Source organism: Myotis nattereri, assembly GCF_964212035.1.
Source record: "Myotis nattereri genome assembly, chromosome: 2".
NCBI lineage: Eukaryota > Metazoa > Chordata > Mammalia > Chiroptera > Vespertilionidae > Myotis > Myotis nattereri.
The window spans coordinates 148,451,118-148,468,190 of record NC_138076.1 but is presented as its reverse complement, the minus strand read 5'-3'; the positions used below and the strand labels follow the sequence as shown (position 1 = coordinate 148,468,190).

The window sequence follows — 17,073 nt, the reverse complement described above, 5'->3', positions numbered from 1 at the left end:
GCGGGTTTATTTTCTTGGTTCACCTTTTCACTAAAGGCCCAGCCCTTGCAGGTGCTCCCTTTATGGAAAGTCTTAGTTCTAACGCCTGGCTTCTGTGAGCCACAGGCGTGGTCTCCATTTCTTGTGTTGTCATTAAAACACAAGTAAACTGTAATTCTCTGGTTTTATGCCTTTTCTTCTGTTTTTAATTGCTGGGATTTCCTTCTCATTATTTTTTCAAGCTCTGCTGTACCTGTTATTTCATATTTTACCCAGTATAACTGGTTTTGTAATGGAAGGTTTTTCAGGTTATCGCGTCTGCCATATTATCTAAGTTCCATGGATGTATATACACTTTTAACTTTTAAGAATATTTTCCTATCATGAAGGCAAAATGCCATGAATATTAAACAACCGTGCAGGAATTGTTAGTGGCTTAATATGTTTGATAGATTGAGAGTGGGTGAAACTGCTGAGAATGTTATGGGTCATTTTTATTATGCCACCTCAGGCTTTCATATAAAATTCATAGAAACGCATTTATTTAGTAAACCATATAGTTAATTAAGTATATACCTTCATCTCCTGGCCAAATATATATATTTTTTCCAAAATAAATTTCAGAAAAAAATCCTTCTATTGTAGCAAAAATGGAAAAAAAACAACAAACTTTAAAAAACTTATAAATTGGTGTTGTGAGCCTGGATTTTCTTGATTAGCAATTGGATTATATTATACTCAGGGTTGCAAGTTATCAAAGGGGTATAAGGGGAAATTCAGTATTCTTAAATTCTTATTATCCTGGGGAAGCCCTGTTGTAGTAATTTTGACAAGAAAACAAAAACAAAAGCTGACTAAAATCAGACTGTAAACCATGCCAACAGGATGACAAAATGCCCTAAAATGTAAGTAGTGCCTAGGTCAGCACCTTTTGGGAATTACACAATTTTACTTTATTATTATTATTAGAGGCCCGATGCATGAAATTCGTGCAAGAGTAGGCCTTTGCAGCTGCAGCTACCTTGATACTCCCTCGAAACCACAGGCAGCTGCCTGGATCCCTCCCTCACAACTGCAGTGGCTGCAGCCCTGGCTTCATCCTGGAAGGATGTCTGGTCTAATTAGCATATTACACTTTTATTATTACAGATTGTTGATAGTATTACAGATGTCTCCCATTTCTCCCCCTTTACCCTTCTCTGCCCAACCCGTACCCCCACCCTTAGGTCTCCACCACCCTGTTGTCTATGTGACATACCTCCATGTGGGGGTGGGGGACAAGGAGAGAGAAACACAATTTTATTTTTATGATGCAAAGTACAGAATGAGTATTCTTGTCCATAAGTTAGATCCTTAGAAAAGATGACTAGTATGGAAACAGAATCTAATTTTGGACTTCTTTTTATAAACATCTTGAGTAGTTGCTTGGATTTTATAACTTCCTTCAAATCTCACTTTCTTAGTGAGGCTCATCCACTATATAACACTGCAGCTTATCCTTCCTTCCCAGTCCCTCCCTATAGCCCAGCACACCCATGCTACCTTTTTCTATAGTATTTATCCCTTCTAATATATATTTTTTATTTTTTATTGATTTCAGAGAGGAAGGGAGAGGGAGAGATAGAAATATCAATGATGAGAGAGAATCGATTGGCTGCATCCTGCACACCCCACACTGGGGATTGAGCCTGCAACCCAGGCATGTGCCCTTGACCAGAATTGAACCTGGGACCCTTCAGTCTGCAGGATGAAGCTCTATCCACTCAGCCACACCGGCCAGGCCCTTCTAATATTTTAATAAACATATTACATTTATTGTTTTTGTCGGTCTTCTCCGCCAATTCCAAGAGAGTTAAAATCTACCAAGAACATAAATCTTTGTGTGTTTTGCTTACTAATGTATTTCCAACAACTAAAATAGTATTTGCCACATAGTAGGTGCAAAAATTACTTGCTATACAAATGGATAATTTTTTTATTTCATTGCCTATAAATCAGGGTGATAATTCCTGGTCTATCTTTTCCTTACTGAGACGTGTGGATACATAGGAGAATTGTGTATCCAATATATATTGATTTATCTGGGAAGCATAAAGTGACCTATTATTTAAATGTCTTTAAGTGTCCATCTTAAATCCATTATTAAGTACATGACAATTTTTCTTATATAATATGTCTTCTATAGCAACAGAAAATATATAACATTTAGTACTTGGGTAAAGGTCATACCTCATTTTTTTCTTTGAGTTTTGTGATCATAACAATCACAGGGCTATCTTCCTGCCAAACCATCTGCCAGAAATCATTCACGGTGTTGATCATGGGGCCCTGCGTGGCGATGAACGCTTTCTCTGTGCCGCTGTAGCCCTAGTGTGAGTAAAGATACAAAAGATGGGCTCTGAAGTGCATGCCGTGCACTGACAATTTAGGTAAAATATCTCAGAACAAAATGGCTCTGCTCGTCCAAAAGCAACACAGATTTCTGTGGCTTAATTGATCCCAGCAGCACAACCCACATGGCTGTTCTCCCAGCAAGCCAAGCATGGCGCACGGTGTTGCCTGTCAAAATGCTTCGTCCTCACCAGAGCACCCCAGCCACACACGCACAGGAAAGGAGGACTCACTGTAAAATACCCGCTACCAATGCTGGTTATGACTAAGCAAACAACAACAAAGAACTTGCTTTAACCAAGTTAAGTTAAAAGTAACTTATTCTGAGGAAAAAAATATAACCTCAAAGTCTAAATAGTAAGTGGACATGCTCATCAGAAAGAAACGATATTTATTTACTTACCCTGATATAATTAGCATTAATGTAGGTGCTCAATGAATCAGTTACATTTTTTGGTCTTAAACACACTCTGCTGAGGGGATCTAATGAAGAAAACAAGAAAGAGTATGTTAAACCGATATATTTAATGTGTCTACATTAAACACATTACTCTTTTCAAAGTTTCTTAGAACATCAACAACCAGTACATAGAACACCGGTTAACTTACATATTGACTGGCTGACGTGTGCCAGTGTTTGTTGTCGTGTTTGCGTGTCTGTGTCTTGATGCATCTGTGTTTCTGGAGGGACATTTGGGCCCATCTTGATGCCTGTTCCTGACATAAATCTCACCCACAAGCCTGAGATGGTGCGTTTATACTTCATGTTATTTATTTGTGGGTTTGTGATTCTAGACCCCATTTCTCATGTGTGCTCCTTCTCTTGTTCTTTGGGTTTAGAATTTGCACCCGCTCTTCCTACATTTGTCTCTCTTCTGTCCTGCCCAACGACAAACGATTGGTCTGACTCAAATCCCTCTCACTACGTGGAAGAAGCTGTCTTCAGTTACCATGTGTTTGTTCACTGACAGCTCAAATATCTGATACTGAATAGATTATTATAATGTCTTAAATTCTAACACCACTTTCCATCAAAAAGTTGAAAGATTCTAAGTATTTCCCAAACTGCTATCTGTAAATCATTTCTTCTGTAACATGTAGAATTAGGTCATATAATTTATAAATGAGCTAATTCTTTATGGACCATGGTGCTATGGAAAATATGATAGTTATTTTTTACCAACATTTACATAAATGAATTAAGATCAAATCATGCCTTTATGATTTCTTTAACCTGGTAGTTCATGCTGCGCTTCTTGAAGGCAAGATGGAGAATTTTTACTCTCTCTCTAATACTCAGTGTCTAGCACAGTGCTTAAATATACACCGGGTGGCCAGATTATTATGACCGCCTGACGTTTGTAAGCAAATTAGCTATAATTTCACGCTGAAGTTGCTAGAGGGCCAGGCCATTATAAATAGGGAAGAAGGTTGTTTACCACGACAGTAGAAGTGATTTTTTTCTGAAGATATGGGTAAACAACTCGATTTAACAGCCTTTGAATGTGGTGTATACTATAGCTGACACTCAATAAATGTCTATGTATTGATTTAAATTGTTCCTTCCATTTCCTAAAGCTAGTTTTATGTTTTCCTCTCTAGCAGTTGTTCTATTGTTCTTCAGACAGGCAAATTCTGAGAGCTTTTTATACCCACTGTTCCTACCTCCTCACCTACCATTCAAGTCTCGTGTACACTCCAATCTATCTGATAATGGCCATGTTAGGTATGCAGACGCTGCTCTTGCTCATGCCACCCGGACCATTTTGTTACTAAACCAAATGAGCTCAATGTGAGTTTTTTTCATGTCCTCTCTGTGGCATTGAAAGAATATTGACCATATATATTTTTTTAAGTTCTCTCTTCCTTTGGATTCTGGGTCACAATGTTCTGATTTTCCTGATGACTCTTTGAAGGTCTGTTTTCAATCTCCTGCTTATTTCATCTGCCTCCCTCCCCTAAATCTAGGATTTAACTTGGCCCCCTTCTGTGCTCATTTGACACTGTTTTGTTAGGTAATTGATTCATTCCCATAACTTTAACTATTAGCTATATCCTGAAGACTCCAAAATGTTTGTCTTAGACTAAACTACTCTCCTCAGTTATAGGCCATGTTTTTCCATTTATTTCTTCTGGATATACCACAGGCTTGTGAAATTCCACATGTGCCATGTGTTCCTGTTAGCTTTCTGTATTCTTTGTTGGATGTGCTCCCACAGCTCCAGAGCCCATGTTGGAAAACTAGTTGACCTCCTGGGCTTGACCCTCCACACCCAATTACTCATATTCTCTCTGTTCTATCTCCTAACATGCTCTGGGGTCTATTTTTCTTCTCTCTTCCCATGGCTGTCTTCTTAGACTAGGACTTGAGCATGCCATCTTTTCGTATTGCTTTCAACCTTATTGCTGCCAAGGTGGTTTGATCACATCATCCTGCCTAAAGCCATCCCTGGATCCTAATTGCCACAGCAGTATTTCCCAAACGGTTATCTATAAATCATTTTTTCTGTAACATGTAGAATTAGGTCACATAATTTATGAATGAGATAATTTTTAAAAAAGAAGTTTCACTAATCAAATCAATATAGGAAACACTGGACTTAAAGTAGAACCTCATCCCTTTTACTGCAGGTCTCTTCACGATCTTTATTATGCTACTGTACCTTGTGAATTTCCGGAACTATTACATATAAATTTATTTATCCATTGATCTCATTTTATTATGAATCCTTATTGACAATCCAGACAGCCTAGAGCAGCATTACCCAATAGAACTCTCTGTGATAATGGTAAAGTCTTCCTCATTCTCTAAGGTTCAATATAAGAAATACATTCTTTCTGAAGCCTTCCCTGAAATTCCCAGACAGAATCAGGCATTCCTGTCTTTGTGCAGGCTCTCTCCTCTTTTAGTATTTACCATCTGATAGTTCAGATACTTACATTTCTGCCTTCCCTCAATGGATTTCGGTGAGCCCCATGAGTGCAAGAGCTATATTTAATTAACTTTTGTCTCTTTTGTGATTTCTATTTGGAACATGGTTCATAGAATGTTTAATATCAGAATTTATTGTTATTAGAAAGAGTAAAACACTGTTATGGCTTTCTATATATATATTTTCTGAGCAAAGGGAACGGGAAAACTCTCATTTCTTTTCAGTATCCACTGATTATTAGAAGTTTCCACAGACACCCTACACCACTCAGAATTGAAAACGCCTATTTCCTTCAACTTTTATAATGTCTGCAATGTATATGATTTACTCAGTGCTTTAAACTTCTTAGAAGCAGGTTCCCTGTCAAGCTAAGTTAAGTTTATGTTGAAAATTGTTAATTTATAGTATTTAAAAGTATTTAAAGGTTTCCAAATACATATTTTTAAAAACAAGAATACAACATATGACTCAATAGTAGAAAATGTAGGGTTCCAACCAAAGCCTTTTTAATGTTATCTTGGACTAGCAGCCAAAGATTAAAAATTTATTTTATCATCATCAACATTTTAATGTGATTATTTTCATCACCACTGTTATAAATTTTCATGTTATGCATTTACGTCTACATATTAGTCAAATTCACTATAATAATCTTTATCAGAACTGAGATTTCTAGGTTATGTGTTCAATATTTAGCATATCATTTGTGATACTTCTGGGCAGTATCAGTAACAATTACAAATATTATTTGAACACTGGTCAATTTCCTTCCTCTTTTCTGCTCCTTTTCATTTTCTTCCTTCTCTCTTCTAGATCTTTTTTCTTATTTATTTCCCTCCCTCCCTCCCTCCCTCCCTTCATTCTTCTTCACTTCCTCTCCTCCCTTCTTCACTCATTCCTGTTTCTTTTTTTCCTCTCAACAAATTATTCAACACATACAGATTTGGAAAATGGAACATGTGAACTTTCCTCACCCTGGTCTCTTTAAAATACTTTCTGGCAATCTTAAGTCTCCTATTTAACAGGCAGAAACGATACCTGGAGCCTGGCATTTTGATTGGCAACATATAAGATTTTATCAAAGACTATTCTGTACTTAAGATTTCCTCTCCAAGAAGAAATGTGTTTGAAGTTTGAAGTAAAGAGAAGAAACGGTTAGATAAGGAACAAGTGTATGACTGCTAGTGGTGGGCAAAGGCAGGGGGGATGAGAGGAATAGGATTGCTTTCACAAATGAATCCAAGATAAATGGGAAATGGGAGGAAAGGCAGGGACTGGCCAAACCTTCAAGGTGATTGGGAGTCATCTTCAAATTTGCTGCAGGAGAGAGAGAAGACTGTCCAATATGGCAGCCATTAGCCACATGGAGCTAATTAAATTTTAGTCAAAATAAAATGAAATTTAAAAATCGGATTCTTGGGTTCACTTGCTATACTTCAAGCACTCAATTGCCACATGTGCCCAGTGGTTATCCCCATGGAGACATGAAACGTTCCCATCATTGCAGAGAGCGTTAGTGGACAGTGCTGATCTTGGCAATAAAGATGGTGATTACACAGAAACTCATTTTTAAAGACCCATGTGAAAATTATAAAAGAAAACAGGGCTCTTGAATATGTTTCTTTTGCAACTGTAAGTTTTTCTCTATATAGATAGTGTCCCTACTTCCTGGAATTGGTTCTGGGATTAATGATGGATCTATCTTATTTGTTAAAGAGGGAAAGCAGAAATTAACATTAGCTGAGGGCTTCCTATTAGTTGAAACTTTCCTAGGGATTTTACACATATTATCATTTAATTCTCCCAGTAGTCATAGAGGATAGTATTATTATTACTATTTTTAGAAATAAAGAAAGGATGGCACAGGAATATTAAGTAGCCTGCCTTAAATTGTAAATGTTTTACCTGGGTAGGATTTCAAGTCCAACTCCAATATTTTGCTATAGCCACATAACTTGTCTTAATAAGTAGTTAACTTACTTGCATATCTATTCTGTTTAATGTACTTAATATAATAAAATAGGAAAAATAATTTAAGTAAGACACTTTACCAGATATTAAATTTTTAAATATGAAATTATGGTAGAACAAATAGAATTCTTTAATTTTATCTATATTGTTTTATATTAGCATACATAAGTTGACTGTATGAAAGAAATACACATAAAATTTATTATTATTATAATGCATTGTTTTACAAATCATTTAATATTAATATATGGTCAGTTTTCCCTCAATGCCTTTGCAATTTAGGATGTAGATATATTTTCATCACTAATGCTTGCTTATATTGCAAAATAATTTGATATAAATTTGACCTTGACACTTTAAACAACCATTTAAGAGTGAGCTGGGCTGACGCTGTCCTTAGAGAAGCAGCTACAATTTAATTTGTTCTTGGCCATCCATATTTCTGTTGCAAACATTCTCAAAGTTATTTAACCTTACCATTATTTATAAGCTGACAAACTTTTAAAATTAAAAGTTTATTGTATATAAATGGACAAACAAAGTCGAAACAGAGAAACAGGTTGCCACAGGAAACAGGGGTTAGGGGATCAGGTGAAAAGGCAGAGGGATTGCGAAGTACAGACTAGTAGTTGTAAAACAGCCATGGGGATGACTAAAGGAAGTATAGTCAATAATATTGTAATATCTATGTATGTGGCCAGTTGGGTACTGGAAATATCGGTGGGGGGGGGCATTTTGCAAAGTATTGCTTGTTTAACCATTATGCTGTGCACCTGAAATGAATACAAAATAATATTGAATGTTTAAAAAAGCTTATTGTAGGTCAAAACAATGAAAACAGTCATAACATTTAAAATATAATCAGTTGCTAATTATTTTTATGTAATATTTTAAACATATTACAGCCTAAAATAAGCCATAAAGAACAACTTTGCCTATTTGTCCTAGTCTAGTTCTGGTGTGCCTTGTCCAGCCATATGGACTAAATTGTATTTTGTGCAACAGAGGGTGGGGTGGTATTCAGGCTAGAAACATTTTCAACAGAAAATCCATCATTTGGAACTTCAGTTGTCAGCACAGGTGCCCTGGCTCAAGTGACCCACCCAGTTCTGGGAATGGAAAAGCTGACACAGGTCTATGAAGCAGTTGTCTGATATAATCTGGGCAGGAAATGGAGAAGGCTGAACTTAGAAGCAACCCTAATAATTTCCAAATCCTTCTGAGATTAGATGGGTAAATATAATAACTGCAATTGAGGCATGTTCCCTAGTTACCTAGTTTGGTAAATTTTAAATAAAAAAAGTCTTAACAGAGGAAGAGACAGCAATCCTAACACAAATTAGTTTTATCCCATTCAGCTAGTTACAGTTATAAAACATCTTTCACAGTGATTATACCTTAGTAAATAGATTCAACCAGTATATGGAACAATTGAAAATATGCTCTAGTAGAGTGACTTTAACAGTGCTTTTCCAAGTTCACCAGTAGGGGAATCCCAAAGACACCATATTTCTTGCTATTACTATAGATACAGAAAATTTGTTGTCTTATGAGTGAATTAATGGACTGAATTATGAAGACTCCACTATTTCAATGTCAATACCTTAAAAAATCTTGCCCAGCCAGCGTGGCTCAGTGGTTGAGCGTTAACCTATGAATCAGGAGGTCGTGGTTCAATTCCCGGTCAGGGCACATGCTGGGGTTACAGGCTTGATACCCAGTGAGGAGTGTGCAGGAGGCAGCCAATAAATGATTCTCTTTCATCATCATTCTCTCTCTCTCTCTCTCCCTCTCTCTCTCTCTCTCTCTCTCTCTCTCTCTCTCTCTCTCTCTCCCTTCCTCTCTGAAACCAATAAAAAAGTATTTTTAAAAAATCTTTGTGGTTCTATCGTTCCAGAGCTATTGTCATGAGATGTTTATGGATTTTGCCAAAACCCCAATGATATCTGTTTCTTTAGTGATTCAAAATGCTACTCCCTCTCCAAAGTATTTTACCACGCTAACCAAAATTAACTACTCAGTTCTCTCTACAGTCCTACATCACTTGAGCTAAGTGTCAATCTTGGCTCATATTACATTGAATGTAATTACTCATTTATATGTCTCTCCTCTCTAGTCCATGATCTCCTTTATCTTACAAACTGCTCCTTATTCCTTGCTAGCTCCAGGCTTCCAGCTCATATCTTTTTTTTTTTTTAAATATATTTTATTGATTTTTCACAGAGAGAAAGGAAGAGAGATAGAGAGTTAGAAACATCGATGAGAGAGGAACATCGATCAGCCGCCTCCTGCACATCTCCTACTGGGGATGTGCCCGCAACCCAGGTACATGCCCTTGACCGGAATCGAACCCGGGACCTTTCAGTCCGCAAGCCGACGCTCTATCCACTGAGCCAAACCGGTTTCGGCAGCAGCTCATATCTTAACATCTATACATTTCATGGAGCCAAATTTAGTTTTAATAGAGTCTATAGCAGCGGTTCTCAACCTTCTGGCCCTTTAAATACAGTTCCTCATGTTGTGACCCAACCATAAAATTATTTTCGTTGCTACTTCATAACCTTAATGTTGCTACTGTTATGAATCATAATGTAATTATCTGATATGCAGGATGGTCTTAGGCGACCTCTGTAAAAGGGTCGTTCGACTGCCAAAGGGGTCGCGACCCACAGGTTGAGAACCGCTGGTCTATAGCAATATTACTCAAAGTGTGGTGCTGTTATCATCTGAATGAGAATCACCTGAGTGCTTATGAGAAGTACAGATTCCTGGGCTCAATAGCAGACCTACTTACACAGAATCCCCAGAGTGGGGCACAGGACTCTAGATTTTTAATTAGGACTCTAGGTAATTGTTATGCAAAATGAAGTTTTTTGGTATAGTTTAATTGGGGTATAATTCACATACCCTACAATTCACCTGTATACAGTGTGCCTTCACAGAGTTTATTTTTATTCAGAGAATTTGAAACCATCACACCAATCAATTTTACATTTTCTTTTTTTTCATTTTTATTGAATTTATTGGGGTGACACTGGCTAACCTTGTTAATAAAATTATACAGGTTTCGGGTGCACAATTCCACAACACATCACCTGTACACTGTATTGTGTGTTCACCCCTAAGTCAAGTCTCCTTTCATCACCATTTATCCCCCCATCTCCTTCTCCAACTCCCCGCTACCTCCATCTCCCTGGCATTCACCACACTGTTGTCCATGTCCTTGAGTTAAAACATTTTCTTTATTCAAAAATCAACTCCATACCTTTTAGCAGTCATTCCCATGTCTTCCAACGCTAGGCAATCATTAATGTAGTTTTTGCCTCTATAGATTTGTCTATCTGGACACCTCATTTAAGTGAAATTATACAATAGAAGGTCTTTTGTAATGACTTAGCTCACCCAGCATAATGTTTTCAAGGTTCATCCATGTTGTAGCATGTATCAGTACCTGATTCCTTTTATTGCTGAATAATATTCCATTGTGTGGATACACTGCATCTTATTTATCCATTCATCAGTTGATGGTCATTTTGGTTGTTTCCACATTGGGGCTATTATGAATATAATGCTTTTAAAAATGTGTGTACAGCTTTTGTGTGGGCACATTTTCATTTTTTTTGGGTATATACTTAGGATTTGGATGTCTGAGTTATATAGTAGCTCTTGGTTTCACTTTTTGAGAAACTAGCAGACTGTTTCATATGTAGTTGCACTTTTCTACAACCCTACCAGGAATGTAGGAAGTTTCCAATTTCTCTACATCCTTGCCAACACTGTCTATTGTCTATCTTTTTTAATCATAATCATGTGGATGTGAAGTGGCATCTCACTGTGGTTTTGATTTCCCTGATAGCTAATGATGTTAAGCATCTCTTCATGTGCTTATTGGCCAGTTATATCTTCTATGGAGGAATGTCTACGCAGGTCCTTTGCCCATTCTTAAAATTGGGTTATTATTTTTTTATAATTGAATTGCAAGAGTTCTTATACATTTCAAATAGAATGTGTAGTTTACAAATTTTTTTCCCCAAATTCTAACTCATCGTTCTATTTTTGATGGTGTCCTTTGAAGCACAAAAGCTTTAATTTTGATGGCCAAGTTATGTATATTTTCTTTTGTTGTTTGTACTTTTGATGTCATATATAAGAAATCATTGAGGCCCTGAATATTTACAGCTGTTTTATACTAAGAGTTTTATCTTTTACCTTCAGGTCTCTCATCCATTTTGAGTTAATTTGTATATGGTGAGGCAGGGTCCAATTTTATTTATTTTTTTTGCATGTGACTATCCTGTTGTCTGAACACCATTTGTTAAAAAGACTATTCATTCCCCCATTGAATTGAAAGACACCATCAATGAAAATCAACTATAATGTGTGGCACAATACAATTTTAGAACCATGTACGTACTAGAACTGTGAACTGCCCACTATAATAAAGTAATACAAGATAAAGTTATTAACCTTAGACCATTTTAAAGATAACTAGACTTGATCGTGTTTGCAATTCCAAATTTGGTGTGTATGTGGAAGTCGTGACAATGGGAAATGGTAAGGTACGGGTAAGTGCAAACTATGTAATTCAAGGAACTTACTTGGCAAAATGGTCTTATAACGATTTTTAGTTCCATGACGTGGAATGTCAATTTCTTTGGGATCCACAAAGTTCATCGGTATTTCCTGCAAAAATGAATGATATCAAATTAGTACATCTAATGCTTCCACAAAGAAAATCTTCACAGGGGGGCATCTGATCTAAAGCTCTCTGGACTTCAAAGTCATTTATAAACAACAGCCTACCACCTCTGGCGGACCAACACCCTTCCTTCCATAAACATATCAGCGGCACCCTGGCAAGCTGACTCTGAGAAACAGTTCTCTGCGTTAGAAAGCTCTATTTTATATGTAATTATTTGAAAAACATAAAAATTTGGTTAGATTTTAAGAATCCTGTCCTGTATAGTTGCTGAAAATATATATTCAAATTTCTTCAAATCTTTCTTTTCAGGACCCAAAATTTCTTCCTGATGAATTCTCTTTTGACATTAATTGTGACTCTTTTAAGACTATTAAAACCTCCCTCTCTGAATGGCAAATATAAAGGGCTTTTGTGTTGATTCAAGTGATGACAATGTGATTTTTTTTTTTTGTATTAAAGAATGGTCTGTAATTGTTCTGTTCCTATTGTGGCTTCAAATGCAATATTTTTAGTGAAGGGCATCCAGGCACTGTTTTCTCCCACTTAAGCATATTCTATTCAGTAAGAATATATTTCATATGTCTTAGATAATTGGAGTCAGAATAATGACAGCAGAATTAGCTCTGTGGAAATGAATTAGACCCAAAAGGTGAGCATCTGTAGCTACTTGGCAAAAACACCAATAAGCCTGTGTTCAAAAGGGTGGAAACAAATATGCAAGCATTTGGTTATACAAAATACTATGTAATAATTCTCTAACTTAAAATTCCACAAAGATAAGGTTAATGTGAAATAAAATAACTGTTATTTCTATATTATATAAAGCAATATTTTTTGTTATTTAAACTTCTCTCCTGAAAACTATACTCAAAAGCCTAGTAGTCATTGAAATAAAAGAAATTATCAATAAATTAGTTCAAATTGTCCTAGTTTTCAGTCGAGCCAAAATTTTGAGAAAAGCCTGACTATACTATGAATTTGAGACTTGCTCTACAAAGAGGAGTAACATATTTTTAAAATATTTCCTAAACTTGCATTATTCTAGATAGTTATAATATTAATCCCTACTCTCTAACTAAAGGTTAAAATTCTCAGTCCAAGTTATCAAAATAAGCAAAATTGTTGAACAGTCAGTAGAAACCACACATTCATGTTTGGCAATTTCAAAGAGGTCAGTCTGTTTTGGCAAAGCCACGGAGTCGGTGATATCTTTATTCCTCCTGTGCTCCTTCCTGCTTTCTGACTCACACTAATTTGTCATCTTCCAGCATTATCTCTCTTCTCAGCTGCCTTGTTGCCCCATCTTTCCTTTAAGGAAAGCAGGCTATGTTAAGGGCTCATCTTTTTTTAAAAAATATATTTTATTGATTTATTACAGAGAGGAAGGGAGAGGGATAGAGAGTTTGAAACATCAATGAGAGAGAAACATCGATCAGCTGCCTCCTGCACACTCCTCACTGGGGATGTGCCCACAACCAAGGTACATGCCCTTGACCAGAATCGAACCTGGGACTCTTGAGTCCACAGGCCAATGCTCTATCCACTGAGCCAAACTGGTTAGGGCAGGGCTCATCTTAAAGAACAAAGACTCTCTGTGATTCTAGAAAAGAATAATGGGTGTACCTTTGGCTAGTTGTGGGATCATTGACTAGTTGCTTTATTTCACTAAGTCTACACTACAAAGTCTACTTAAAAAAAACTGCATGTTTGTGTTTTACTTTAAACACTTAATAATCATTGATGAGGCTAATAGTAGATCTAATCCATTGCTGGATCTTTCACCATTAGGGTAATGGAAATATCTGAAATGACCTGAGAATGATCAATTTATTACTCTCAATAGTTATAGCTTAAGATGCACAACTGACGTAAGATGCAGAGTGATCTACTAGTATAACATGGACATTCCCCTTGGGTAACAATTAGGCCAAAGAAGACCTAATCTGTATACATGTCTCCGAGTAGAAATGTGTTATCATGAATCTAGTTATCACGGCAACACTAAGTCACCATAATTTTTAGGTGAAACTCACCATCACTTTTTTACCACATTTGATCTTCTCGTGTGTTCCATAGTTCATTAGAGAGCACCTGGTTGCTCAAGTAACAAAACCAGGGTATCGCCTCTGACTTGCTCTTCAAAGACAGCAAAGCTGTTCCCTCTTTCTGGAATGCTCTTCTCTGCCTGCTCCTCTTGCCAATCCTTTGCCTGGCCATCTCCTCCATAGTCTGCCTCAATGGAGTTATCACATTCTAGTTTGAACACATCAATAGTTGATGAGCTACAGGGTAGATCTAAAACCTTGCACTTAACCTTTTACCTGTAACCATTTTTATTGTTCCGTGCAGGGTGGTGCCATCTTAGTATGTGCCTCTAGTGGCTCGTTTATCATAATACCTAACGAAGGGCAAATAATAACAGGCTCACCATGAATTCACTTTGGAGTAAATGTGAACTTGCCACGACGTCCCTCAGTTGTGATCTTGTGAGAATTCGGCTGGCTGACTGTAGATACTCCATTGCTACCTTCTCCCGTGGGGTTGGAACAGCCACGAAGGGTTCAACATTCCCTAAGCTGCTCATGTCCAATGTAAGAGATACGTTGGACCCTCTTCTGCATTGGAGAAGAATGTTATTAGGATTAAACACCACATTAATTATTTTGGTAGCATAATATTGTCTTTTTGGACATACACACAATTCGGTAAGCACCTTTACTGATATATATCCAAATATCTTTTTCTCTTATGATACCATAGTTGAGTACAGCAACTATAATTATTTTTAACTCCTTTGGATCATTGCACTAGGATTATGGGACAGCATTCTGGATACCCCAAAACATCACGAGAGACGTTTGCCCCTTCACTTGTTTTGTTTGTGTGCATGTTGGTGGTGAGCGACATGGCTCCTGTATATCTGGGTAAAAGGTCAACAGATGGAGAGGAGCCAAGAATGGTTCTGCTTAAAGGTTGAGAATTTTAATCTATTTTTAGTGGGAAAGCAGTTTTGACATTTTCTCAATCCAGTTCTTCTGGCCTTGAAATTGGCAGAAATTCCTTTGTGATTCTGATAATAGTTTTTAGTGTACTTGTGAGAATTCGGCTTCTGCTGGTTTCATAGGTACTATAGTAAGGGATTGCTAAGCACACACCATTTTAAACCATTATTCTACTCAGTCAATTTTCAGTTCTAAAAGACAAAGGTATCTGCAATCTGTCCCCTGAATGACACCGAGTGCCCCAGCGGTGTGGTAGCAGGTAAGTAAGGACTATCCATTCAGAGTGCTCAGAGCACGTGCATGAAGAAAGAGGCATGACAGTTGGGCCTTGAAAGTAAAAGTTCAATGGGTTCATTTGGGGTCGAGGGTTATTTCAGATAGAGAGCCTGACAATAGAAAAAGTGTGGGAACAGGAAGTGATAAGCTATCTTTGAGAAATAGCATATAAGCAGTTTTTGGAATTGGGGGACACAGTTATGTAGGAGAGATGAGAGAGGCAAGAATCATAGAAACTGTAAGACTAGAAAAAGCCGGCTCAAGCCCAGAAAAGAGAGCGTTCAGAACATCAGCGAATATCAACTTCTGTTTTGGCTTCCCACAGCATCCCGGCCCAAACCTGGGACGAGAAGCCTCTGAGATGCCAGGCTCCCCCTCCAGCTCCTGGCCTGAGTGTTGCCTTTTCTGATGGAGCCACAGCCGGCATCTGAGCAAACCCAGGTGTGAGGGGTCACGTGACCACATGGGAGAATGTGTGCGTGCAGGGCCATGCCTCTGGGTGGACAAACAGTGCTCCACACTCTGCCTCCTTTGATATTTTTAATAAAATAATCTCATGCAGGGAAAAATAGATAGACCTAGTGAGTAAATTTTCTAAGGCTTCTGTGATAAACAGAGCCATGAAAGCATTTCCATGCAAACTAACTTACTAAAGGAAGAATGACTTTTGTCTGGCAAGAAAAGAAAGGAAACGAATATTTACTAAACACCCATTATTTGCCAAGCACCTGCTCTAAGCACTTTTGCACATGTATCTGAATCTTCACAGTAGCTCTCTGTGGGATTACTTGCACCCATTTCACAGGTGAAGAAAGGACTAATTTAGGAACGCAATAGTGAAGCAAAGGTTCAACCCAACTTAGAATTTAAAACCCCAGCTCTGTCTGCTTTGTCCCCCAAAAGCAAGGGTAGGGTGGGCAGGTCATGTTAGACTATACAGTTCCCTCCATAGAGTTGAAGTCTATTATTGGGATGAAGGTCAAGATTGACTGTGGTATAATGTGGAGGCAATACAGTATTCAGGGCTAAGAACTCAATGTTTGCAGTCATATTCATCTGGGCCCAAACCCTGCCTCTCCCATGGTGCTGTGGTGCACCTTTGGTCAGGCTATGTAGCCTCGTTGCATCTCAATTTCCTCCTCTTTTATTTTTATCCTCACTCGAGGACATGGAGGGGGAGAGAAAGAGAGAGAGGGAGAGAGAGAGAGAGAGAGAGAGGGAGAGAGAGAGAGAGAGAGAGGTTGCCCTCCTTATGCATCCTGACCTGGGATGGAACCTGTAACCCAGGTATGTGCCCTGACTGGAACTGAACCGGCAACCTTTCAGTGCATAGGATGACGCTCAACCAACTGAGCCAATCCAGTCGGGCTCCTCTCTTTTGTAAAACACATAGTTAAGTGTACTTACTTCAGAGGATTATTACCGGGGGTAAACAGATAGTGTAAGTAAATGGCTTATAAAAAGCTATGCCTATCATTAAATTTAAGTAATAATGAATAAAGTCCTACTGAACTCCCACCTTCTGCTTCTCTAAGGGATCTATTTTAAGAGCTCTTCACAAAAACTTGAAAATTGTTTACACTGAGATTAACTTTAATATTTAAAAGTCAATGGATAGAATCTACACCTTTGTCACTAAAAAAGTAAAATAAAAAATACGTCTTCCTTGATTACCTATTTACCTTAAAATTTTCCTTTATTATGGCAAGTCCATTTCCTCTGAACCCTAAACAATTCCAGAGCACTTCACCCTAAAACCTCACACAATGTCTCAGAGTTCGATTAGGAAGTTAAGCTCGCACAGGCTGTTGCCCTTACA

At 37.6% G+C, this 17,073-nt stretch overlaps 1 protein-coding gene across 1 annotated transcript in view; it reads right to left on the bottom strand.

The window, feature by feature from the left end:
• PTPRR (protein tyrosine phosphatase receptor type R) overlaps positions 1 to 17,073 on the bottom strand; it is a 274,528-nt gene that overhangs the window by 31,278 nt on the left and 226,177 nt on the right. The window contains exons 6-9 of the mRNA XM_081083294.1: positions 14,405 to 14,591; positions 11,873 to 11,957; positions 2,774 to 2,853; positions 2,209 to 2,346 (exon numbers count right to left, since the gene is read on the bottom strand). Coding sequence (XP_080939420.1) covers positions 2,209 to 2,346; positions 2,774 to 2,853; positions 11,873 to 11,957; positions 14,405 to 14,591 — 490 coding nt within the window. The remainder of the gene's footprint in view (positions 1 to 2,208; positions 2,347 to 2,773; positions 2,854 to 11,872; positions 11,958 to 14,404; positions 14,592 to 17,073) is intronic.